We start from the raw sequence: 25,370 nt of genomic DNA, 5'->3' as shown, positions 1-25,370 counted from the left end.
GCTATTTTTCGCGTTTCGCTCGAAGAAAAAGAAATCTAGTGATCAATTAACAAATTTAGTGACAAAAGTGGTGCAGAGAAATTGCATTAGGGTAATTCTGGTTCCGTGATTGTCGCTACTGGCTGACCATCATATGGGGGGCGGAATCGGCGATTCGATCCGTTCGCGCGAGTCACGGAGCAACAGGCCAGTGGGTAAAGGAGTGTTTCAATTTCTCGAATACGCGACACGTAAAATATTATTCGTTGTTTTATAGAACACTGTGTTACATAAGTGTTCATTCGACAGCATCACGTCCAGCACGATATCTCCGTGATCGGCGTATCCGCGACATTAAAAAGGCAGCACAAATGAAAGACCCTCTCTGAAAGAGAGCTTCATAGGACCACGTTCATTGTCCTGCTTATCCTCCTCCACGGAATTCTGCTCGGGAATTGTGCGTCGCTCGTACAAAGGCGGCTAACAATGGCGGCCGGTCCTTCGAATTTCATCACGTCGAAACGACAAGTACTGCTCTTGCTATTTATGTTGAGTCAAGTCAGCAGTGGTCACGACGAGGACGTGCATACCCTTCAGTACACCAGTGTGAACTTCTCTAGCGAGATTGCAAAGAGGAATCACTTCATTATGTTCTACGCACCCTGGTAAGTGTACAACAAATGTGTCTCACGTGCATTGCCGTGTCATCGATATTAAGATTAGAGACGTGACAGTCTCTCTGGCTGAATTGCTATTCGCTTTTCTGAGCATAAACATTTTTCAAGGTGCGGTCACTGCCAAAGACTTAAGCCTACATGGGAGCAGCTAGCGGAGATCTCAAATGTGTTAGAGGAGACTGGTAATATAAGAATCGCTAAGGTCGACTGTACAACGGAAAGCACTTTGTGCAGTGAGCAAGACGTCACTGGCTATCCCACGTAAGATTTCATGAAATTTCATCAAAAATATATTACTACTTATATATATATATATATATATATATATATATATATATATATAAATCCTTTAAAATTATTCTGCATTATATATTATAATCATATTGTCTAATCTTTTGGGAACTGCAGGCTCAAGTTTTACAAAGCTGGAGAAACCAAAGGCATCAAATTCCGAGGAACCCGAGATTTACTTTCACTGACGTCTTTTATTAATGATCAACTAGACAATTCTTTTGTGGTATATATATCATTCGTCTCCTTTTATTGTTACAATTACATTTTTATCTTTCATCACTTTTACATTATATTGTTATAATTGGTCATTCTTTAGGCCAACGACGTTGTACCTTCCCCTCCAGAGCCAGTAAATGGACTAGTGGAGTTAACGGAGCAGACGTTCGAGAAACACGTTTCTTCTGGGCATCACTTCGTCAAGTTTTACGCACCTTGGTGCGGACACTGCCAGAAATTAGCACCGATCTGGGAGGAATTGGCGAACAGTCTTCGTAATGACGATGTAGTTGGTATTTCGAAGATAGATTGCACCCGCCATCGCAGCGTTTGCGGCCAATTTGACATTAAGGGCTATCCTACATTGCTGTGGATCGAAGACGGCAAGAAGGTATCTACGATATTCAGAGCGATCCCTTTGGTTCCTTCTCCAAACGAGGGAACGTGATCTTAATACATTTTTCAAGCCTTCATATTTTTCTGTGTAAACAAGTGAAACTGAAATTTTTAGATAGATAAGTACACCGGTCAACGTACTCACGAAGAGCTGAAGGCCTACGTGTCGACGATGCTGGCCAACGCGAATGCCGCATCGGGTCCGAAGAGCGGAGGCAGCGCGGAGGTGCCGAACACCATGCTCAGCCTGACACCCGACACTTTCAAGCTCAGCATCAAGAAGGGCCTCTCCTTCGTGAAATTCTTCGCGCCCTGGTGCGGACACTGCAAACGCTTGGCGCCCACGTGGGACGAGTTGAACAAGAAGTTCATCGCCAACAGTAACGTGAACATTCTTAAGGTCGACTGCACGCTCGAGGCGAGCAAGCAGCTGTGCAATGAGCAGGAGGTCGAGGGTTTCCCTACGTTGTACTTATACCGGGACGGGCATAAGGTTACCGAGTACAACGGGTCACGTGATCTCGAGGATCTGTACGAGTACGTGTTGACGCAGTACCAGGTACACGATGAATTGTAATCGACTTGTCGAGGCGCCGAGACGAGTCGATAATATATTCCCGATAGTACTTTAAGTAGCTAATTTAATCATATGTATATACGCGTGCGTGTCGATCCATAATCTACTTAATATCCAAAGACAGCGAATAGCAACTTTTTTCATTTTTATATCTTACATTGAAAAAGAGAAACAGCGACAGTACATTGAAGTAACGTACCAGGATGTACCTCCCTGTGTCAAAAAGAAGAAACTGTATTTCCAAAATATATCTTTACGATTATCCTATTCCATTTGCGTTGCGCCTAGCTCTTCCCTTTTCTCGTCTTATTTTTAAAGACTCCTAATAAAGTTAAAGAAATCGATTAAAATTCTGAGACTAGAGAGAAAATGATGAAAGAAGGGTAAGAGCAACGATCGACTCCCTCGCTCTCCGTCTCTCCGCTTGATTACATTGTGTCCCTCATTTTTAATATTTCCGAATGTTTTAATTCTGATACAGCGTTGACGCATAGTGATTAAGTCAGCAAGGCTGAAAGCAAGGACAAAATCAATCGAGCCTTATCGCGCAACTGTGCGCGCGGTGCAAAACTCACGTCGCGCATGCTGCGTGTATGATTGCTGGTCTTTTATTTGCAATATAAAGATTTCCGATGACGGGAATCATTTTAATGAGACTATATATAATTATATATATGTCTAATAAGTTCATAATATATTGCAAGCGTAGCGACACGATAACCCTGCGTTTCTGTCTCGGTTATCTTTTCTGTATCGTTTAGTGTATAACAAGCTGTATTGCGAGTCGATGCCACGTAAAAGCGCGTCATAGTGTGTGGTAAACATCGTCACGTTAATAAATGAGTTCGATGCTTTCGGTCGAGCCTCATTATCGCAACAAATCGCCGATAAGATCGAAATAACATCCTTTTGCAAATTGCGCGAAGGTTTCTTTCAGCTTGAAATAAGATCGATCGTAACAATTGAGCAACTTGCCGATGACTTGCTGATAAAATTCGCAATGAAAACCGGAGCCGGATGCTTTCGCGATCGTTCTGCGAAATTAATATTTCACTTCTCTTTTTTTTTTTCACGTAGACCCTAACAAGGCTTACTACAAGACACGCTGAAGTTCTCGCTGTCGATGATGTGATACTGATAATTCTTATAAGTCGTAAAGTTTATGTTGCGCATCTCGCTGACGTGATCGAAGATCTTCCTGGCTACTGGCGGGAAACTCGGCACATTTGCGGCGGCCGCGATTTCGTCGTAATAAGCCCACTGCCTATCCTTCAACTTGTTGATGTGTCTCAACTGTAATGGAGAAAAGAGAGAAATTATATAAATTTTTTTCCTCTTATTTTTTATCATCTTTTAGCAATTCTTCTTTCTACAATCTTGAGAAATTAATCGTGAATCTTACCAGAATGCCTTGAGCTAACAAGGACCGCTTCTCTGTCTCGTTTTCCTCGCGCATTTGTTGCGCCGACGGCAACTGGACACGACCCTCGAGTATCCCGAGGATGTATTGCGCTTGAATGTGAAACATCGGGAATGGTATCACGATCGCCGGCACGCCCATGAAGAACAGACTCGTGTAGTCCATGTGCACCAGGTGCTTGTAGATGGGTTCAACGTGATTGTCGTCGGTACGTATCTCAACTTTAGTCGACGTAAAGGGATACGTGAACTCGTAACCTGAGGGAGACTGATTATCATGAATAAAGAATGTAAAGTTGCATTAAAGTCTCTCCTGGCTGATAAGAGCTTCAATTATTACCGGTGCAATATATGAAATCGTCCACTTCCGCGCGGGTACCGTCGCGGAAGGTGAAGACGCTTCCTTGGATAGATTCGACGCCGGATCTCTGCTCAACGTTGCTCGACATTTTCGAGTCAATCTGTTCCGGTAAATTGTGACTCAGATATACCTAGATTATCATTAAAAAAAAATCCATATCAATGAGTATACGTTATTATGTCTCATAAAGATTGCGTAAAAGAATTAGGCACTATATTCTCAAAGGGCGAACATATGTTAGGAATAATATCCCAACTTTTAGTAATCGTAATATAAAAGAATACGTGTGCGATTTTATTAGAAAAATAATTATAAGAATGATTTTATTTATTATTGATTTATTTTAGTGATTTTATTTAGCTGAAGGCGACGAACGATGCAAGGATATGCGTACTTTATCGGCGTACTGCGCGACTTCGACGGCGATATCAATGCCGGACCAGGACGCTCCGAGTATGCAAACCTTCTTGCCGGCGTAAACCTCCGGCACTCTGTACTGATGGCTGTGTATGCATCCGCCATGGAAGCTCTCGATACCTTGAATATGTGGAACATGACCGACAGTGTAATGACCATTGCACAATACTACAGCATCGAACGTTTTCGAGGTCTCTGCTTTGGTCTCCAGATCCTCGTACGTCACGGTCCACAGTGTCTGGCCATTCTTCAGGGTTTCCGGCTCTATATGCTTCACTAGAGTGTTCAACTAAAAACGAGCATAGTCCAGCAAGAATAAGAAGAAGAAGAATTTTCAGGGCCATGTGGCTCGGAGACTCACTTTAATATGCGGACGGAGATTGAAATGCTCTGCATAATCCATGAGATATTCTCTTATCACAGTATGACTAGGAAAAGACGGAGCGTCCGGATCTCGAAAGGGGAAATCAGGTATCTGCATTACTTCCTTTGGAATGTTCGTCCTATGAGAAACAAGAAAATCATACTTCTTCTTAAATAGTCCCCCTATGTGGAACGCGCAATGTAGCATCAAAGAAGACAATTGCCACTTGTTTTTTATTCAAAATTAGCACACAGGGGCGCGCTACGCGCGCTATAAGTAAAACAAAATATATAATAAATAAAATTGTCAATATAACCGCACTGACAGCCACTATGACATTCTGACATTCGCAACACGAAGTTCAAATCACACGAAGTTCGAGCCAAGCGAGAGAACCAATCAGCGTCGCGGAAAAGAGGCCTCAATATTCGATAAAAAAGAACTTCACGAAGTTAACACGCCTTTTTTAGAATAGGATAAGATTTAACTTTTTACTTATTGATATTCGATATTAATACAACATTAGGAAGCAAAAAGTTAAATCGATTATATATATGCGTTTCTGCAAATTGATTCCGTATAAAAGCATGATATCTCCGCGAGAGCCCTTGAATCTCCTATACTGTCGCCCGATGGCTTCTGATCTATTGTACATTGTTGATCGGTATATTGCTCGATTAATCGAGTTATCGTCTCCGTGCTCGCCTCTTTTCCGGAACTGCTCGTCGAGGAACACTTTGCCTCGTTAACGTGTCACGAAGTGTATCGCGTGTCAGGAAAGTTTATCGCTCTTATATATTAGACTGCGTGTTTCACATGTATGTACGTCTACACACACGCATACACGCCCAGATGTCACGTTTATTTCCCATAATCGAGCAGATAAAGATTTTTTATTGTGTCACGATTGAAAAAAAGAAGTGTCTTTTAAGTGTTGTCATCTGTTAACAGCGAATGACGATAACAGATAATACGTATATTAATGAGATATAAATTATTGAATTAAAAAATATATATATGTAAATATTTCTTTTTTTTCTCTCTTTCTCTCTGCAATGTGTGGATGCGCGAAAGCGCTTCAATTATTTGTATGTCTGAATATATAAATTAATTTTGTTTTAATCATAATAATTGTATCATTTTATTACATTGTACCGAACTAATTCATGATTGTACGATATAATTAATGATATGATATGATATATTGATTAAAACTCATGAATAACCAGTGAAAAGCGGTTCCACTGATCTAAGACAGTGATACAGCTCAGCCTTTAAACGAGGCACCGCGTCTGTCGAAGTCGTGCCCTCTTGGCGCGCGCCACTTACGCAATTTTGTTTCTTTCCTTAAACCTAATATAATAATCGCGTAATACATTCTCCAATTACATTATTCAATTTTTTTACATTCTGTTTAATTAAAGGATATCAAAAGGATATAACTCTAAAAAATCTGCCAATTAATTTTTCTAACTGAAAATTTTGTTTGTACATATGGTTCTTTTGATTGAATCCCTTTAATATCAAACGATGGAATTGTAATTAAAGCTGTGCATAAAAAATCTTACATCCATCAATTAATTTTTTCATTGTTGTCAAAAGTACAACATTGTTGTAACAATATTCGCCAATGCTTCTTATTTATTTGCACTTGACGCACGTGCGCTCACCTGAGATTCTTATACATGCTGCTGTGGATCAAAAGTCCGTGCTTGTCGAAATGCGTTTCGTCGGTGTAGACCCACGTACCACCGATGTCATCAGTTTGTTCGAACATGGTCAAACTGTAAATATTCAACTTGGATACCACATGACGGGCCACCACCAAACCAGCCACTCCACCACCCACAATAGCGATTCTTGTTTTGCTACTCGGCATGATTTCTTGGTAAGAAAACCTATTTCAAAAAATCCCCAAAGAAATTACATTATCCATTATAACTACAAAAAGTGAGCTCAAACTAATATACAAAAGGCAAAAAAACTGCTGTGAGCAAAGCTGGTTGTACGTGCTTAGAATTCTTCCTTTTATTATTAAAGATATAGATATATAACGTTTCGGTCCAAACGTTGGACCTTATCCGTATTAAAGACTTCCTTGATTAATATATTTAATAAAAAAAAAGATGCTACAGAAAGAAGTATTTTCAAAATACAAATAACATTACGTACACCTTACGTTTTTTTCTCTTTCTTTCGTTGTTTGACTCAGTAATAAAATACCTTCCAAATAACAAGCGACAGATTCTATGTGATTACTATATGAATACTATCAGTAATTGATTAAGTACAAGTTTTCAATACTATCTTCGTGTTATCTTATTTATCTTATCTTGGTCGATGTGGAAACGTAAAATGCCCTAAGTACGGATGAAGTAGGGTCTTTGATCCGATGTATCAAAAGGAAAATAAAAAGAGAAACACTTCGTAAATAATGCTCAGCACAGTAAATGCCGGGGACGTACGATTTCTCGAACTCGCTCGGTCAAAGGCTGAATTAAGACTAAAAGCAGTCCAGTTAAAAGCAAGACCATGGACTCTTGTCATCCAATCTCCCCCAACTAACTCCCGCTAACTAACATAAATATGGAAAACGTTCTTTTTTTTAACGCGAGTTACGGCATATCCCCTTCTTCTGATGAAATCGTGGCGAACTTATAGTCAGCACCGGAGTGCCCCAGGGATCTACGAGAGCCTGCGATTAAATACTCATTAATAAAAATGGAAGCGGGAAATTTTGAGGCCATCGCAGTTCATAGATTAATTTACAGAATATGTATTGACATTCGAGTAATTTACAAACATTTCCGAATTCGCGATGAGTAAAATTTAAAGGAGCGTTAATCTGAATAGTTTGAAGATTAATAGATAATAGATTAATAATAGATAGTTATTAGCTAAATTAGGTAGAGTTGTAATCAATTGTAAGAATTAACATATAACGCAGTACGTGAATTAGCCCCTTGTATTTATTAAATAATCATATTCTGTAAATTGTAGATTTTATAATATAGTTACTATTTAAAAGGTAATAAATTCGAAAACTTAAAATTCTCATGTATTTTCAGATAATTATTAATTAATATAGACATTAAACAAATTAAACAAATAAACGATAATTATACATATTCCAAATTTTCTGTACATTTTATAGTAATTTCACGCTTCTTTAAAAATCAAAAGTAACAGTTTGCAATATCGAATGAACATGAGATGATTTGTATTCTACTTCTTTGTATGCAGTATATCTGATCACGTTTGTATTCTGTTCTTGATCTTGCTACACACTCCTATAATTGACAATTAAATGGTATGTTGCAAAAATGAAAAAGAACCAAAAAAATGTGCCGTATGGGTTTTTAGTTTGGCAAATGTAAAATTATATATTTTATCGTATTACAACAGGCAAAATGATAATGTTTTCCCGCAGTTATACATTGTAAGATTACTGTAATTAGTTTCTGGTTATCTGAGATCATTAGTTGATCACGACAAAAAGTACCATATCAGGAATTCGAAAGAGAAAACATCCGTTTGATTGGCCGATCTCCTTGATTCTGGCTAAAATGATTCTGGTTAAAAGACCTTAATTAGTCCCCTTACTCGTTTTTTTACAAATACTCCGGTTTTTCCGGTTCTTCTTACTTTAAGAAACGAGGAAGTGCAGTTGCATCATGCAAGCGTGCACGTTTGCGTATATTTGTGTATATCACGATTAATCGATCTTTAAAACGGATGAAACGTCTTGAAAAATATTGCGAATGATACAAGTATCTGATAATTGCGTTATGCTAGCTTTAATGTTGAAATTAAGTCGTCTAATTCTAATAATTACATCAATTTGCATAATATAAAGATAATCTCAAAACACAAAAAATCAAAATAAAAATAGCATTGATGTGAGAGACATGTTAGATATCTGTCTGCGTTCCTACAAATTAATCTTGATATCATATTTATTAGTTTAGTGCCGCCATCTCGAAGATAAATGCGTTTTGCATATATTGCGAATTTCAATTGCTATCATACATATGTTATGTCTGCATCGTATAATAAATTTTATCGTCTCCGGTCATTTATTAGAATCGTGAACAAATGAAACAACCGATCACATATAAACCGTCGTAGTTAGACAGAATGTATTTTAAGAAAAAAAGGAGATACGATGTAAAATATAGTATTATATGTATATGTATAATTTAAATCGTGGATATATACATTACAAATGTAAGCATAAGTTAGTATTGTTTTTTCTTTCTCTCAATTAGATACTAATTACGCGGAATGAAGTTTCGTCTCTTATTAATTCTTATTAATGTAGATATACATATATTTTAAATGCGATTGTAGATATATATACTATTATATATTACAGAGATACAGAGATGTATCTCCCCTCTCCCCCATAAATATATTGTGTTTAAAATGTAACTTGGAATACTGCAGATTTTTCAGATCAGTATTCTTCGGAACAGTCTTATGTAATAATGATAATGAATTTGAATAAGAAAGAGTTCATTTTGATATAGATTACAGAAATATGATTATTCAATGTTTTCTTCTAGATGCGGCTTTATTGTTTATCACACAACTGCGAGTTATAGTGGAAAACATTGGAAAAGCGTAGCGAGTTATTTGTAAAGTATTCTTCGGAAAGAAAACAGTTCTATAATGATTTCTGTTTACATAGGAATCTTCCGCTATGAAGAAAGTAATTTTCGGCCGATGTTACGTAGTTAATGTTTCGTTGAAGCTAGCATCTTATCAGCCTATTGCTTGTGAAAGTTTCGTCCAAAGTTTACGAAATTTATTTATGTGACAACTGGATTCTGTTACGTTGTTGCAATCATTTTGCAATATTTGACAAAGGCAACTATTTATCATTTATATATAAATAAATATATGTATGAGTCAAACAAGAAATCAAAATTTATAACTACTATAAATTACATTTTACAATTTTCGTGAAAGTACATGATAGAAATGATAGTAAAAACATAAAATATATAATAGTTTGGATGTTTTTAAATATTTCATAACGCAGATTATATATAAGTGATTTTGTAAACAGGATTAATTAATATTTCGAGATTAATCATTCAATTTTGAGAAATAGTGTCACATGGAATAAAGAGGAACTGATTTCAGATTCATAGAAAAAGAATGCGACACACACAAATGATAGAATCTATGAATTAAATGAATTAATACTACATCATTACTATAATAAGAGGTAAATAACTATCCGATAACTACTTCATTATCTGCATGATTCCTATTAGTGTTGAAATTTTGTGAGATCAGACCAGCGCACACTGGAGATAATTCCTTCTCGCAATTATCAGACGCAGATAAATGCGATGCGTATTCTCCTGTCACTCATGTGTCGTCATTGTAAGGGAATTAAAAGTAGATAATTAGAATACTAGTCAAAACAGGTTGACGCAAAAAACAATGTATTATAGTTTTTATTTATCGATGAAATTGAATGAAAACGATGAAATTAATTTGATATAATTATTATATTTTTCTGAATTAAGTGGTTCATATGTAACTGTTTTACTTTTTCATTAATTATATTATCAGAGATTTGACATAAAACGTTAGCTTTTCATATTACTAAAGTATAAACATGCTTTAATTTCCATATGAAAAATTATCATTTTCATATAAAACTTTTTCATATCATTTTGACACTATTCACAAAAATTTCTTTAATGGATTTTGTATGTGTAAAATTACACATACATATACACACACAACTATAGCGCCATAAAAATTGTATCCCATAAAAATACATCCTGTAAGAAATTATGCTGCTCTAGCCATTGGTACATTCATCTATTATATGACAGTTTATCAAGTTGGCACAAGAGGGAATCAGACTCTAACTTGTTAGATCTAGTTTTATTGACGATGAGATGTAAAGAGTCAGGTCCAGAAATACAATATTACTTTGCAATGATTTATTGCGTGCCGATAATTCGTCACGTCTCAATTACATTTCCGAAGCGCATCGAGGCTGTGTTTGAAATTAAAGAAATATAAGAAAGAATAAATACACGCACACACACACACACACATATATATATATATATATATATATATTATATGATGTATGTAACTATGTAAAATATAATGTACACTATTACGATTTTCCTAGTTATTTATTTATGTCGTTCACATAAAGCATCAAGCAGAAATCATGTAAATAACAAATAATTATATATGTTGAATGAAAGAATAAAATTAAAATTAATAATCGTATTTGATATACTCGTAAACCTTCCTAGTATTAAACGCTTAAGCGCATCTCATGAAATTTATTTGCATTACGATTGTTGCTGGAGATCTCATGCTGGCGATGAATACAAATTAATTGCAGTCCGCACAATTGCGCGTGCAACTCATTATCCCGATCTAATAATTAAAGTGAAGCGTACGTTGGATCATGTGCTTGTATCCCTCCCCATGGCATTGTTAATGATTTATGTCCAGGTAAATATTAGTTGGTGGCAACAATCATAAATTTTTAGCGATGACATGAGGCTGTTTACAACGCTATTGAAAACGTCACTGTCTTTAGCGCGATGCGTATAGGAAAAGATCTTATTTATTTGTCCACGATATGTCACAAATGCATAATGGTAGTATCTTATCAGTACAACTTAACTTCACAAAGCATCAAGCTTGATTATATACGTAACAAAACCAAAGAATATGTAATATATGCATCACAAAAATTTGCTTCGCAAATATTGATATTGATATTACGTAGAAGCGGTAAATATTACGTATAAAATGACAATGTAAAAAGTATATAGGAATACTATAATCATTATCCAGATTTGCTTAGTAAAAATGACAAAATTTTCTCCATTAAATTATTATGTTAATATGCTAGCTTATAATATTAATATCAGTTTTAACACAAATGTTATAATTACATAACATAAATTAAAATTAAAATTTAACATAAATTTTAACATTGCTGATCTCAACATTATGATTATCATTTCTTCATAATCGCTGATATGATTGAAATAAACACGATGCATCATTAATAAAAAAAGTTCAAAGTTCCTTCTAATTGGGATTAAGATCTTAAAAAATACATACGTGTCAATAAACATACGTCAATAAATAAATGATTAATTAATCTCGACATTCTAAAAATTCTGGCAAAATCTCACAATGCTTATCGGGTGACAATGAAGATATCTTGTAGTAGATCAGTATCTTCTCTAAGAAATCTGATCGGAATAATAACTAATTAATGCAACACATACATTGTTATCTTCAAATTACCAAGAATATCTATTATCGAATCAACGAGGCAAGATAAATCACATCAAATAAATAATAATCATTAAAGAGAGGAAGGTTAAAATAAATTAAGATATATATACATCGCTAACGTTGCGAGACTCATTACAGAACGTCACCGCAAAATGGATGAGGGGATTTGAAGGTTTTTACGAAATAGAGGCGTGTCATTTATCGCGTGTGACTTTTGCGAGGGTGGAGGATCATGCATAGAATTCTGCACTACATACAATTCTGTTCGAGCAACAGTCACACAGTGCTTGTCGTGTCACTAACTGGCTGACACTCAGATTTACGACAAGAAGAAGAAACTATTGCTCATCGTGAAATGAGTTGTTCGTATTAGTAAAAGAGAAGCTCATCCATTCAATATTAATTACTGAGGGAAATTGATGCAAATTACATTTTTGATACATACATTCGCGATTATGCACCGCAGAATTGACTCGTAATATCACTGTGTTGTGTAAGGATATATTAAAAGTGATTTTAAATAATAAGTGATTATTAATTGAACGCACTCTCTATACCTCTTGAAACAATGGCGAAAATAAGTAAAAGTAAGTACAAAGACTACAAGTAAGTACATTCTAATTCTATGTACATAATATAGAATTAAATAAATAATAGGTAATTTTGTGATACTTTAACATGTTTTAAATGTCTCAATATTCTAAACCTTCAATCTCATTATCGCGATGAAAATTAGTATTTCAGTTTCATTCAAATCTTGGCACAGAGATGTGTCAACACAATTGATCAAATATTACCTTATTTGCACAGAAACATGTATTACACGTGTGTAATTCGAGATCGTGCATGCCTTTTTATTGAACTCTACTTATAAAGTTAATAACTATTAACTGTTCAATTAAATATGTACTTATTTTTTCCAAATTTGTTTTAGAGGAAATTATTCATTTTATTTTGGTCAGAATAATAAAATTTAGAAGATATTCTATTGTCAAGTGTCCTTATATGAAAATTATTATGAAAAAATGAAAACGTAGAAGAAACGATATCTTCCCTTTAGAAAATAGAAATAAATAACTTATTTTATGTTACAGGAGAGAAGGAGTGGTTCACCTGTCGAGACGTTCTGTGGTATTTGGTCTTTTGTGGTTTTGCTATTAATTACATGTTACGGATAAACTTAAATCTCACTATAGTTGCGATGGTATTACCTCGTACAAAGGCGATAGCAATCGCGCAGTGCAACAACATAGAGAATCATAACGCATCCTCGCTTAATGAGACGTTTCGAGACGATGAGCTTTCGTCTTCTTTTCCGGTTACGTCCAATGTCACGGTATCTTGAAGATAATCTCTTGCAGATCATTTTTCGCTAAATAAGATTTATAAAATGTATTGATTTCTGATATTAATTTTAACTGTTTCGTGACAAATGGCATTAAATGCTTTCTTATTTCATGATTTTGCTTAGTACGAGGATCGATTCGTTTGGAATGAATACGAGCAAGGATTAGTACTGGGTGCCTATTACTGGTTGCACTGGCTATCGCAATTGCCTGGTGGTCTCCTGACCAGGCGATACGGCACGAAACTGGTATTCGGATTAGGAAATTTCTTGACGGCTCTCTTAGGATTTTTCATTCCCTATGCGACGCAATTGTACACCTTGGTGTTCCTTCGAGCGCTGCAAGGACTGATCGCAGTAAGCTGCGTTCTTGTAGAAACCAGATTCTCTTCTAAATTGCAATTACTTCCTTAGAGAGAGAATCCGCTTGTTAGATGCAGAATTTTATTAACGTTATTTAATTTTCTCATCTCAGGGCGTAGTGTGGCCGTCGATGCACGACATGACGGCGAAGTGGATCCCGTCAAACGAAAGGAGCAAATTTGTTAGCTCCTACCTTGGTAAGACACTGCGCAGATCATTTTTGTTTTACGTAAGAACAAATAAAAATAGAGAATAGGCGTTGGTGAACTTCAGACTTTATATTTCAAACAAATTCGCAGGAAGTTCCGTGGGAGCCGCGATTACTTATCCATTGTGCGCAGCTATCAGCGACTCTTTCGGTTGGAGCGCATCTTTTCATGTGACATCTTTGCTGGGAGTGATTTGGTAAGCGCCTTTGTCATGGTGCGCCATTGCTGCAAGCCTGCATTTAATTTTGACGCTTTGCATCTTGTCGAATTCATCATTCCACAACTCGATGATTGACTTCTTATAAATTCAGGTACTTCTTTTGGTACTTCCTTGTATACGACACGCCGCAGCAGCATCCGCGGATCTCCGAGGACGAGAAGAATTATATCCTGGGCAATATCAACGAGTCTGTCCACGAGGAGAAGACCAAGATACCCTGGAGATCGATAATGCTGTCGGGTCCAGTATGGGTCACCACTGCCGCGCACTGGAGCAGCGCCTGGGGTTTCTTCACTCTCATGACGCAGGCACCGACTTACTTCAACTTCGTTCATGGATGGAATATCAATGCCGTGAGTTGTTTGCAACTTGTAAAAATTTTCTCACGTTATTTAAGTCGCAATCATTTTTCTAGACTGGGATCTTGGCAGGAGCGCCGCATTTGCTCCGAATGATCTTCTCGTATTTCTTCTCGATCATGAGCGACTGGCTACTCCGTACGAACCGCATGAGCTTAACGAACGTCAGGAAATTGGCGACCTTCGTTTGCACGGGCATTCAAGGTATCTTCATTATAGCGCTCGGATTCAGCGGATGTCATCCATTGCTCGCGGTCCTCTTCATGATGACCGGCACGGCGATTAACGGCGCCGTTTCCGCTTCCACTTTGGCGAACTTCGTTGATCTCAGTCCGAATTACGCCAGCATCCTCCTCGGATTCTGCGGCATGATTGTCATAATGGGCGGTTTCATCTCACCGGCGATTGTTGGTATACTGACGAATAATAACGTAAGTTTAATTTCTGAAGAGAGTACATTTACAAATACTAAGTGCGTCTTAAAATTATCTTTTCTCCCGTAATTACGTGGAGAACTCTTCATAGTGATAGCATTTATAAATGTGCCGATTAATCTATTTATAGCAAACTGTGGAACAATGGCGTTTAGTTTTCCTCATTGCCGCTGCCAATTCGATAGGAGGCTGTATTATATATCTAATGTTTGGCACTTCGAATGAGCAACCGTGGAATCAGTACGCTAAATTAAATCCGAAGGAGCAGGAGATGCAGAAACTGGCTTTGGAGGCTGTAAAGTGTGAAAATGACACTGAAAATGCGACTGACGCAGAGAAAATAAATTTTATCAAAGAGAGATGATGAAATAGCACTTAAGGGAGCTCACCGAGGATTTGGTAATTTCGATAAACATGTAAATACTGCAACGACGTACGACAAACAATAACGTCTAATGATCATAAGTCGTTTCTGAGGGTATACATTGATGAAGAGGGTGTTAACGATTGATCGTATATATTTGACAATATTGATAATAATACATGCACATAATTTATTTTTGGAACATTCTGTCACAGAAACGAAGGAATGAAGAAGTGATATTATAGCGTAAATAAATGCTAAACTATCCGTAATACACTAAGAAACACGCTATGACTTAGAGGCATTTTGATCGCCAAATGCAAATTTTACGAATTAAATTAAAAGTTACATCTAACTTTTCTATGGTATAAAATAACGCATTACTCCGTCTCTGCACATGTCTATGCGCATTGCGCAAATTGCGGTGCAATTTCATCAACAGAATCGACGGGCGACGAATTGGTTAATCTCTACTATATGGCCAACACCACCACATCCTTTCGTGTCGCACGAAAGAATATCGAAATTATCACAGCTCCTTTTCTGCTGTGAAGCAGATTATATACCAAGCCTAATCCTACTTCCTTGGCAGACATTGCATAGCTACCATGAAATATTATCATTCGTAGATCTTGTTATAATACTTCATGTATTATTGACCATTATCATCAGCCCTAAATAAAAGTGTACAGTGTTCTCGATTGTTTATATTCATATCTCATTCATAAATTATTGCAGAAAAAAAATTTTACTATTTATAAAATTTGCCATTTAATATTATTTTCCAATATCAATCTAATTTTATTCCAATATTGATCCAATAGTGATCGATTATCCAACATCTGTATAGTTAATCGCATTAATTGGATTCTTTAAAATTTTTAAATTATAGTAAATAGCGTATAAGTCACCATAAAGTTTAATAAAATACCAAAAAAGATTCCTTTTCATTGTAATACTTTTTTAAAATGGGCACTTTCAGTATTTACCATATTAATATCTATATCTCGAATATCAAGATCTTATTGCAACCCTGATTCAACCTTGTTTAATTTTTGATAATACATTCTTTATATTTACCGGAAGACTAATTTACGCATGGACAGATGCGAAGCACACATTTTCTTCCGGAAGCTGTAACATTTCACAAAATACTTATAATGATAAATGATGATTTTATATTTACTGAAACGTAAAGCAAAGCAAACAGAACGTATTTCGATAAGATTTATAAGAATTAGCAAAATATATATGTATATTTTTTTATAATATGATATACCGACAAAACCTTTGAAATTTTATACGATACTAACAAAATATTAATGTTTTATAATAAAAAATGTAATAAAATATGTCAAATTATTAATCGTTGAACATACTGTCGTATCTTTCAATCAGTTTGAAGATACTTTACAATATTTCAGCTCTCCGTGTGCTACATTCTGAAGACTTCAAACGCTGCAGGAATACAAAGTTCAAAACTTATAATTAAATAAGTAATTCGCAAAATCATAAAGTCGCTAATAACTAAATAATAATTTACTTATCAAGCAGGAATTCGCTGTAAGAAATAACATCTCTTCGTAAGATGTGAGATTAAGTAGACAAGTACAATAACTTATACATTACATTAGCTATCTATCGTCTATCATAATCTAAGAAAAAAGTGTAGTAAGTATATAAATACAGGTAGAAAACACAGTAATGCGACTAGCGTTGAAAGCGCATGAAAATAACGCAAATACAAATGCGCAATTGGAAGCTCGAAGCTCCTACAAGCCTCGATTAATGTAACAAAGGAATTCCGTCGAACTTAACGTAGTTAAATATATTAGGCCTAAAATAGGAATCTGTCGTGAAATAATTTAATCCAAAGTTTCTCATAATATAAACTTGCATGCGTGCGAGCGAGCGCACGATTTATATATTAAATATATTAAATATTTGTATAGATATAAATTTTATTTAATTACGTATCTGCGTATCTGTAAGCGTTAGTTGTTTCCTCTATGTCTGATAGAATTTGAAATGTGTGCTCCTATCCAACAAGTGATCTTTATCATTTCTGTTGATTTCTGCCTCCTATTATTTAATGGTTTGCTTTAACGTTTCATAGAAAATATTTTAAAGTAAATATAATATGTAAAACAAAATGTTTTTTTTTTAATTTGCGTGCACATGAATCACAGACGGAAGATTAAATTATTTTTACTATCAGAGAAATACTAGTATGGAAAATAAATAAATAAATATAAATACACTTTGCTTATATGCATATTTTAAGATATTTATGGCTGTAATCATCAATCGTATTATTATGATTTTCGTATTATTTCTTTGACTTTTGCTAAAATTTTAAGACTTCTTTCATTATTAACAACACTTAAATATATGTTTATATATCCTTTTTTTTAATCATTTTTAGGTCCATACTTCAATTTAATATTTAGATTAAGTTTTTGCGCACTACCCTGTAATTTTTAAATGTAGAATTAGAAATGTTATAGAATAGTTATTTATACGAGGAAATTGTAAATCGTTGAAAAACTGAAAAATTTTAAGAAATCCTCGAAATTTTTCGCTAAGATGGTAATCCAGATTTTCGAAGGGCAGTGAATTTGATAAATATGAACACATTGGCACATATTAATAGAAATCTTTTTCGCGGCATCCCATTGCATGTAATGTAAGATGTACTTCGGGGAAATGTAGTTTTTCATTAATCCTCGTATATTGTGTGTGCGTGTGTATAGAATGGATATATCTGTTAAAAACGTCAATATATACTCTGGTAAACATGTAATAGTTACTTCAGCAATCTTGCAACGATAATTTAATTTTGATTTGCTAAATACTGTTTGCTATTTGCCAAATATACTTTCAGTTACCGGCTGCATCTATCATCATATACCTATACTTAAATCAGTTTGCCCGCTTGATAGCTTCCTAAACTCACGTCGTACGTCTCCGTTGTCTTATATCTTATATTTGCACTTAGTAAAATTGCTTGATCATTTCAATCATAGCAAGTACGAATGCAACAAGTAGCTGCCTTGTCAAATTAAGTCAAATAGAGCTGCTGTTAAATTAATTATCTATCTTGAGAGTAGAATAAAACCTGCTGTGTCCTATTTGGTCCTGCTGCAATTGCTCCACTATCATTAGCCTTCGCTCTAACTTGTCTCTAATAGCTTGGTGTTCAAAGTCTGAGTACGTGTTTGTAGCAAACACATGTACATCTTCTAACGTACATTCAATGTACAGTTAGTTCATTTTCGCAAAACCCTAACGTAAAACTATTCCGCCTCGTAAGCATTGCCTAATAATTATGAAAAGTAATGATGGCACGCTATTTTCTCTTGAGGCCTAATAAACATATAAAAACGATAAAATTTAAGCAATAAGAAGTCTACCGTAAACGTTTTCTTCATCAGACCTATTCCATTTATAAATGTACGTGTGAATTCATAGGATGAAATACTGTTGCGCGACCTACCATGTGCTTTCGCGAATAAGAAATAAAAATTAATCAGCCAGACATTAACGATCCTTGTGCAACTTTGTGCTTAATACTTAGTGTTTTGGTTTTAAATTCTATCTATCGTTTCTCGAATCTTTTCTCGAAAAGGTATGCATGTTGCATTGTACGCTACGTGAAATAAAATTAGGAAAACTAACTATCGAGGAAGTGACATTAGTCATTAGTCGGTGGATCCATCGCGCAGATTATAGCCTTCATCACACTGGCTGCCGCCAGTGCCGCGTAAGGTTGCCACTCTTTGATCCGAGTGCCATCCTTGTAATCGGCGATACCGCGGATCACAACGAAATTCTCACGGCAGTTACCCAGAATACTCTCGACCACAGCGTCCATTTCCGCATCGAACGCAAGCGCACCGAACCGACTTGCGAATTTCTGCCTGAGCTGATCGTCCCGTGCGATTTGCCGGCCGGATGCCACTGGTGCCAGATGAATTCGGGAACATCCGTCAGTTCTGAAACAATAAAAATATTAATTAAAAATATCAATATGTATTTGCGTTTTTTGCAGCAAACTGTTGAAAGAAATTAATTTTGATAAATTACCTTTTATTAGTGGAATCCTGAGGTGCGGTTGGATGAGCTACTTCGATAACGTCTCTTTCCCCTATAGCCATGTACAGCTTGTCGGATTCTGGGGGTGGTGCGTTAAAGTCGTGTTCCGACTGATTGACCAGGTTCTCCAAGCCTTTTCCCACATACTCCTGCCACGGAGGAATTGTTTCGTTTTCAGCCTACGAGAAAGGATGAGTATTTTAGATGCGGGCCGAAATATAATACAATTTCCGTAAGCATCAATCAAGTTACTTGTTTCTTCAAAGTCGCCGCGATTTCTTGAAGACTGAGGTTCGGCGGGCAATACTCTTTGGTCTCGAAATAATAGTTTCCATTTTCAGTCATCTTGGCACTCTCGCAATAAATGTACGTGTATTTCTTGTTAAGCGGCGTTGGATGCGATATCACCACGTCGCCCAGTCGTACATGCTTATTGTAATCTGTATAGTGAGGAACACCACCGCCGACTCCAACGAGAAAGACATAGTCCACCTTTTGGAATGTACCTGCATAGACACGCAAATTAATAATAACAAATTTATAACATAGGATGACGAAGATCGAAAAGAAAAATTAAATAAAATATGCATACCTAATAATCTAGTCGTGGTATTACCAGCCGCGGTCATCGCTTCCCTAGTATGGCCTACGGTTGGCAATTTAGTACACACAATCCTGTGCGTACCAATATTGCCCAAAGTGTATATGTTTGACTCCCCTATAACAAACAATATTTATTTGCTTTCTGTATCTTTATACTTCGCAGAGTTTTATATTTCCCTCTATTCTCTCGACTTGTGTATGATACATGTGCACTGTGCGGCTATCGACAAAGTGGGATGGAACCTGTGTTATATGTGACGATAAGAATACATAATAAGTCATTCATTCTATATAGATGCATCCCTTAGGTCTGGTGCTAAAGTACCAGACATAATAGAAAGTGAGTATAATATGAAAAATCTATTTAAAAGTCTATATTTTTAACCTTGTTGAGGCTGTTAAAGATTGAATATATTTTATAGGTGCAGTCATGAAAAGTAATAAATACACGTTACTAAAATTTACAAGATGTTAATTATCATTAAAAAAAAATAAAGGTATAAGAAGAAAATGTTCTCCTTTGTCGATAATAAATAAACATTTAAACAACAATAAAACAGGTAAAGAAATATTAATATTAATACCAATCACAACCAATATAACACAATTCGACTGGATAATGTATGCAAATAACCCACATAAATATAATACAAAATAAGTAAGCTTACAACAAAAACAAATCGTATATAAGACGAACATAAAACGTGGCACGTGAAATGATTAACAGCATGAGACGGACGTTGCTGATAATGATATTCTGAAATTAATGTACGTTCACAGCACCGTGGCCCCACATTGCTCTTCGGTCACAAGCAATTGGCAAGCTATGAAAAAACATTAAAATAATAGAGAGTTATGTATTACAAACTACTTTACCGAAACGGCATGTCACTCGCGGAACTCCGTCTGTCGTGTCTGGTGAACTTGCGGTACCTAAAGTTTCATGCATAGTGAAATATACATTCCCAGTATCATTTCAACGGGGAAAGAAATGTAAGCGTATAATAAAAACAATCTATTGACGATTATTTAATCGCGGTCGCTGTTTTTTTTTGTTTTTTTTCAAAATAGTCACATTTGCCGCAACTTTAAAATTTAAAAGCACATATTTAGGGGAATAAAAGCAGGAAAGTCAGTAGAACTATTTTCCTAATATATATTCTACATAAATTCAAATATGCCTATTTATGATATAGTATAGAAGTTAGTTTACATTTTAATGCTGTGAAGCATTACTCAAAAGTGTTAAGGTTTCCGATCAGTCTTAAATGCAAAGATAATATTTAATAGTAGCAAGAAATCTTACCAACGGTGGTGTAACGAACGAAAGTTTCCTTGTTCTCAATCAGCGAGTCCACAGCAAGCTTCTCGCAATACTGGGCTGTGATAATGGCTATGGTGGGTTGCTTCGCGCTTGCCATCGTTGGCATCTGCTTCACTACCTAGAAATAAATTTTGTGTTACGATACAAACGACTTGTACAATGCAAGTCGGATAAAATATGTATTAATCATAATCAAATAAATTACTTGAACTTGAGTATCTTCATGGACGACACGCGTGAAAGCACCATGATCCATGGCTTTGACGAGACCTTTCTCTTGAAGCTCTTTTAGCTTAGCTTCTACATCGGATGGTTCCCATCCATGTTGCCTAGAAACATTTTAAAGCTATTTATTAAGCAATAAAATTTCTTTATTTTATTCGCCTGAGTTCTTTTTCAGTACTTACTTCGAGATGTCAACCACGGTGACCGGATTTGGATAAGCAGATTCAATAAGCTCTAGAACTTTTTCGACCGTGAGCTCGATCACTTGACCCATGACGGTTTCGTCCGTAGATACTTTTGAAAAAAAAGAAGAAAAATTTGATTGGTCATGTTACTGAATCAGTGTCATTGTGATAAGTCTGTCAGACTGTTAAGCTGCGCGTATATACCTATTGTAAATTTTCCATTACAGTTAATGTAGCATCGAAACAAGAATACAGCACTCCATAACATATGCATGTTAAACTTTTTGCCGTGTGAATGAAGTCTAAATTCGTGTATTAGGTAATTTCTAGTTTGTCCAGGGTAGGAGTGTGTGGAAGTTCTGGAGGTGTGTGTGTAATATATAGCTGGTAACGGTGCACAGTTTCAACTAATCTTTATTTCTATAGCTAGAGAGCCGAGCTAAAACCGTTAGTGAAGGATACTAAAGTGTGTATGTGGGAGTGGAATTCGAACACATATGTGTGTATGTATATGGTATCTAGGTAGTGATCATGAGTAAGAAGGTTCGTGCTCTACATGGATGCATTTCCTTATAAAACGAAGACTAAAGTGGCAATGTCATTCTGTATATAATGTAACGCTAACAAATAATCACATCAGAATTTAGAGCAAACGGTATGGAGTCTGGGAGCATGTACTGACGCATGTGTTACGTATATATGTCATGTATGATGCAAAATATGTATGATGAAAAAGTTTCTCCATTTAAAGTCAATGCAGGTGAGAAACACTGAGAACACTGTCGAGAAACTAAATTTAAGATTGTAATATTTAAATACAATAAACATGTATTTAAATAAACTGATGTTTAGGTGTTAATTGTAGGTTTACATCGAGCCATGTATATAGAGTTGTGAAACATGTTCAATGCAACGGGTAATAGTTTCGTATGTATATAATCACATGCTGTGAGGGTAGATATGCATATCCATGTTGGGAATATGATATCCGGGTCAAGTCAAGTGGTTAAGTGGGATATTTTTTACACTCCAGTTAATGTATTCTCTTGTAATCGATCATCCAGTTAAATAGATCGGAAGATCCTTTCTTACGCAATCAAAGCGCATGATAAATTTTGTAAGCTCATAGCACGCTAAATTAGTTTCGTTTTAATGAAACAAAATTAAAAAAAAATTCCTTCCTGAAATTATTGTTGAATAGGAATATTGAAGTGTAGATCAATGGAAGTCGTGAGCAGATAACTAGGTGGACTATGTTAAGCCAATGTTGTTATGGTTACCAGATTATTCTGTCGAGCGACGGAATATATGTATCAGTACTAATAAGCAAGTGTAGAAATTTCTGTTCAATCTAAAGTTGTATTGAGTTGTATTGAGAAAAGGCATAATAATAAAGATATAATAATAATATGTAATCCACAATCACATTCTCTGTCATTAATGCGTCCACTCATTAATGTATAACAAGAAACTATATGTGTGTCAGTTCTGGTTGGGCTATTAGCTTGTGTATGAGAAAAAAAAAAGAGTAAACATCAATGAAATGTGACAAAAATGCTGAATTTTTTTCATTCTCGAACCTGCACTCCACATAATTTTCTCAGAGGAAGGAAGTGTGAATAGTAAGTGACCGGTAGCTGTGAATAACAGAAATTAGGTATGAAATCGATATTCACGCTTAATACAATGTAATTATTGTATTAAGTACAGAAGAGTACAGAATGCACATGGGAAAATTTTCACTTAAATTACATAATGGATACATGAACCACTGAGAGTTTCAGTCAAGTGTGCATTTCCTTTGCGCTCAGCAGTAATGTGCGCACTTGAGACACGTTGCTTCAATATCTTTCAATAAGGAACCATTAAGCACAATCAGCTTAATCAAATAACTCTTAATTCCCTTCTCCCATACTTAGATTTTTTGTTGTATTAAAGATCATTAAAATAAGATCGTTAAAGTAAGACTGTATTTAGAAATGAGAACGTTATGTAAAACGTATAACTAAATCTGATTCATCATACGTACAGATATCTACGACACATATTACTAAACGAGTAGTAATTATTTACTTACATGGTCTGCTCGGGAGTGTGATCGGTTCTTCCAGCTGCCTCAATTCCACTTCTAGTTTTTTAATACTGGGATATTTATGTTGCATCAATTTCATGATCTTTTTTATAAATCCCACATAGTCTGTAAAAATTTACATTTTCGAATTACGCAGTGAAGAAAATGGAAATTTATATCACAACAGTTTATGTAAAAAAATTAATTGATTTAATAAAATACTGAAACAAATATCTTTCTTTAGAGCACAGAAATTGTGGTATTCGAGTTTGTTATGTTCCCGCTCCCAACAGTTTAAAATTAGAGTTCGGTCTTCACGCTTAAAGGGGAACAAAGAAGTACTGGTTCATTTATATCCTCCAGTTAGATCGGATACACTCGATCTCAGTCAAGTGCACAGTTCTACGAAACGCACGTGCATTATCAATCAATGCATATCGCGTTACAATTCACCTCTAGGAAACTCCTGCGGCGTGACGAGCTCTCTGAAAAACTCCTGCGCAACGCTCGGCTGTTCCGTTTCTGAGAGCGTATTCGTGAACCAGAACTGAAGAGTCCTTTGTTCCTGAGTATGCTTCCCAGTTTGCGCGCTCACCAGGAACACCCTGAATTGCAGGCAGAGCTGGGCAGGGCACACCTCGCCGTTCGTCACTGTGAGAATTCGATACTTAATTTATATAGCAAATCAGTCGAATGTCGTCATCAATTAAAATCGAGTACAAATGGAGATATACCAGCAGCAGCCTGTTTGTTGATGACGATCCCCTTGTGATCACCTCCGGCGACGTGAACGTTGTTCTCGTTCCCATTCTCCGTCGGGGGCTCCAACGCTTGCCTCTCTATTATCAGCGTCGTTGAATTCGAGGTCTTGCATTTCGGCGTCATCACGATGTGTTCTGCTCGAAGAAAATCAGAATGTGTGTCCACGGGGCGCATCTTATCTCCGTCTTATCGCGCAAGATAAACGTTCGCCGCCGAGTTATTCGCGGTCTACCTTCAATTCTATCCTTGCCGACCCTCCCGCATTTTTTCTCTTTTTTTTTTAACGATCCAGCTCGCGGTGTTCAGGATAACGGACGCGCGAACGGGCGACAGCTGTTCGCGCGGAGGATGCAAGTTTCCCGGCGAACGGATTACGTCTCAACCGACTGACTCACTTCCAATTGAAAACGTTCCTGCTGGAGCGTTCTCTTTCCCCTCATGCATTTTTCATTCGCGATCTATATTAAACGTAAACGGCTCTCACTTACCAGTTTTCTCGCCCATCTTTGCCCCGTTGTTTCTCCTCGCCCGTGTGACACGCGCTGCTCTTCTCTCACAAGATTAACAGGAAGGGAGAAACAGAGGAAGGTGGCAGGTGCACTGAACTGGAACACCGTGACGCAACAGAACAACACCAATCCGTCCGGATCGACGAACGGTCGCTGACTGCTCAACAATCACCACCTACCGCTTTTTTTTGCGACTCCCGCGGATCGGCGCTGGCGCCTGAAACTTCGTAGTGACGCACCACCCCTCCTAACCTCTCCTAACCCCACCTTACTCGCTAGCTAGTTGATCTCCAGTTATCGAAC

General features: G+C 36.2%; 4 protein-coding genes across 9 annotated transcripts; 2 read left to right on the top strand and 2 right to left on the bottom strand.

Moving 5' to 3' along the window:
- The first annotated feature begins 115 nt into the window (after positions 1–115).
- Positions 116–2,404, top strand: LOC105287275 (thioredoxin domain-containing protein 5 homolog). Of its 2 annotated transcripts, XM_026975038.1 has the most exons (6): positions 116–194; positions 289–644; positions 765–917; positions 1,065–1,173; positions 1,267–1,557; positions 1,678–2,404. In XM_026975038.1, the coding sequence occupies exons 2-6, from the start codon at positions 466–468 to the stop codon at positions 2,137–2,139; spliced, it is 1,194 nt and encodes a 397-aa protein (XP_026830839.1). In that variant the 5' UTR covers positions 116–194; positions 289–465; the 3' UTR covers positions 2,140–2,404. The 2 variants fall into 2 exon arrangements, with proteins under 2 accessions (XP_026830839.1, XP_026830838.1); XM_026975037.1 differs by having other exon boundaries at positions 139–644.
- Positions 2,405–2,727: 323 nt separating this feature from the next.
- On the bottom strand, positions 2,728–8,126 carry LOC105287274 (flavin-containing monooxygenase FMO GS-OX-like 4). 2 transcript variants are annotated; one of them, XM_011352822.3, is made up of 7 exons: positions 6,873–8,126; positions 6,371–6,598; positions 4,698–4,839; positions 4,314–4,625; positions 3,899–4,049; positions 3,542–3,816; positions 2,728–3,432 (listed from the first exon to the last, which is right to left on the bottom strand). In XM_011352822.3, exons 2-7 carry the CDS (start codon positions 6,577–6,579, stop codon positions 3,220–3,222), a joined length of 1,302 nt encoding a protein of 433 aa, XP_011351124.2. In that variant the 5' UTR covers positions 6,580–6,598; positions 6,873–8,126; the 3' UTR covers positions 2,728–3,219. The 2 variants fall into 2 exon arrangements, with proteins under 2 accessions (XP_011351124.2, XP_026830837.1); XM_026975036.1 differs by having other exon boundaries at positions 6,371–8,126.
- Positions 8,127–11,643: 3,517 nt separating this feature from the next.
- LOC105287269 (sialin) lies at positions 11,644–15,989 on the top strand. Its single transcript, XM_011352790.3, has 8 exons — positions 11,644–12,586; positions 13,094–13,335; positions 13,471–13,701; positions 13,820–13,904; positions 14,007–14,112; positions 14,228–14,489; positions 14,552–14,926; positions 15,060–15,989. The coding sequence occupies exons 1-8, from the start codon at positions 12,568–12,570 to the stop codon at positions 15,291–15,293; spliced, it is 1,554 nt and encodes a 517-aa protein (XP_011351092.1). The 5' UTR covers positions 11,644–12,567; the 3' UTR covers positions 15,294–15,989.
- LOC105287270 lies at positions 15,434–25,282 on the bottom strand. 4 transcript variants are annotated; one of them, XM_011352791.3, is made up of 13 exons: positions 25,047–25,282; positions 24,531–24,692; positions 24,250–24,447; positions 23,803–23,922; positions 23,306–23,362; positions 21,723–21,834; positions 21,521–21,644; positions 21,298–21,433; positions 20,868–20,924; positions 19,981–20,106; positions 19,641–19,894; positions 19,380–19,567; positions 15,434–19,288 (listed from the first exon to the last, which is right to left on the bottom strand). In XM_011352791.3, the coding sequence occupies exons 1-13, from the start codon at positions 25,060–25,062 to the stop codon at positions 18,988–18,990; spliced, it is 1,851 nt and encodes a 616-aa protein (XP_011351093.1). In that variant the 5' UTR covers positions 25,063–25,282; the 3' UTR covers positions 15,434–18,987. The 4 variants fall into 4 exon arrangements, with proteins under 4 accessions (XP_011351093.1, XP_011351095.1, XP_011351094.1 ...); XM_011352793.3 differs by lacking the exon at positions 23,306–23,362 and having other exon boundaries at positions 25,047–25,280; XM_011352792.3 differs by lacking the exon at positions 20,868–20,924 and having other exon boundaries at positions 25,047–25,277.
- Between the last annotated feature and the right edge of the window lie 88 nt (positions 25,283–25,370).

This window comes from Ooceraea biroi, chromosome 14 (assembly GCF_003672135.1).
Source record: "Ooceraea biroi isolate clonal line C1 chromosome 14, Obir_v5.4, whole genome shotgun sequence".
Lineage (NCBI taxonomy): Eukaryota > Metazoa > Arthropoda > Insecta > Hymenoptera > Formicidae > Ooceraea > Ooceraea biroi.
The sequence above is the reverse complement of the archived record's forward strand: the minus strand, read 5'-3'. Positions and strand labels throughout refer to the sequence as shown.

Excerpts from the sequence above, each read along its gene's own strand:
- LOC105287275 (XM_026975038.1), top strand. The coding sequence starts at position 466 with ATGGCGGCCGGTCCTTCGAATTTCATCACGTCGAAACGACAAGTACTG. Across the intron at positions 645-764 it reads ATTATGTTCTACGCACCCTG|GTGCGGTCACTGCCAAAGAC; the intron begins GTAAGTGTACAA and ends ACATTTTTCAAG. Across the intron at positions 1,174-1,266 it reads AACTAGACAATTCTTTTGTG|GCCAACGACGTTGTACCTTC; the intron begins GTATATATATCA and ends GTCATTCTTTAG.
- LOC105287274 (XM_026975036.1), bottom strand. The coding sequence starts at position 6,579 with ATGCCGAGTAGCAAAACAAGAATCGCTATTGTGGGTGGTGGAGTGGCT. Across the intron at positions 4,626-4,697 it reads ATCTCCGTCCGCATATTAAA|TTGAACACTCTAGTGAAGCA; the intron begins GTGAGTCTCCGA and ends GCTCGTTTTTAG. Across the intron at positions 3,433-3,541 it reads TGTTAGCTCAAGGCATTCTG|TTGAGACACATCAACAAGTT; the intron begins GTAAGATTCACG and ends TCTCCATTACAG.
- LOC105287269 (XM_011352790.3), top strand. Across the intron at positions 13,702-13,819 it reads CGCTGCAAGGACTGATCGCA|GGCGTAGTGTGGCCGTCGAT; the intron begins GTAAGCTGCGTT and ends TTCTCATCTCAG. Across the intron at positions 14,113-14,227 it reads TCTTTGCTGGGAGTGATTTG|GTACTTCTTTTGGTACTTCC; the intron begins GTAAGCGCCTTT and ends TTATAAATTCAG.
- LOC105287270 (XM_011352791.3), bottom strand. Across the intron at positions 23,923-24,249 it reads GCCGCAGGAGTTTCCTAGAG|ACTATGTGGGATTTATAAAA; the intron begins GTGAATTGTAAC and ends AAATTTTTACAG. Across the intron at positions 20,925-21,297 it reads CGTTCGTTACACCACCGTTG|GTACCGCAAGTTCACCAGAC; the intron begins GTAAGATTTCTT and ends ATGAAACTTTAG.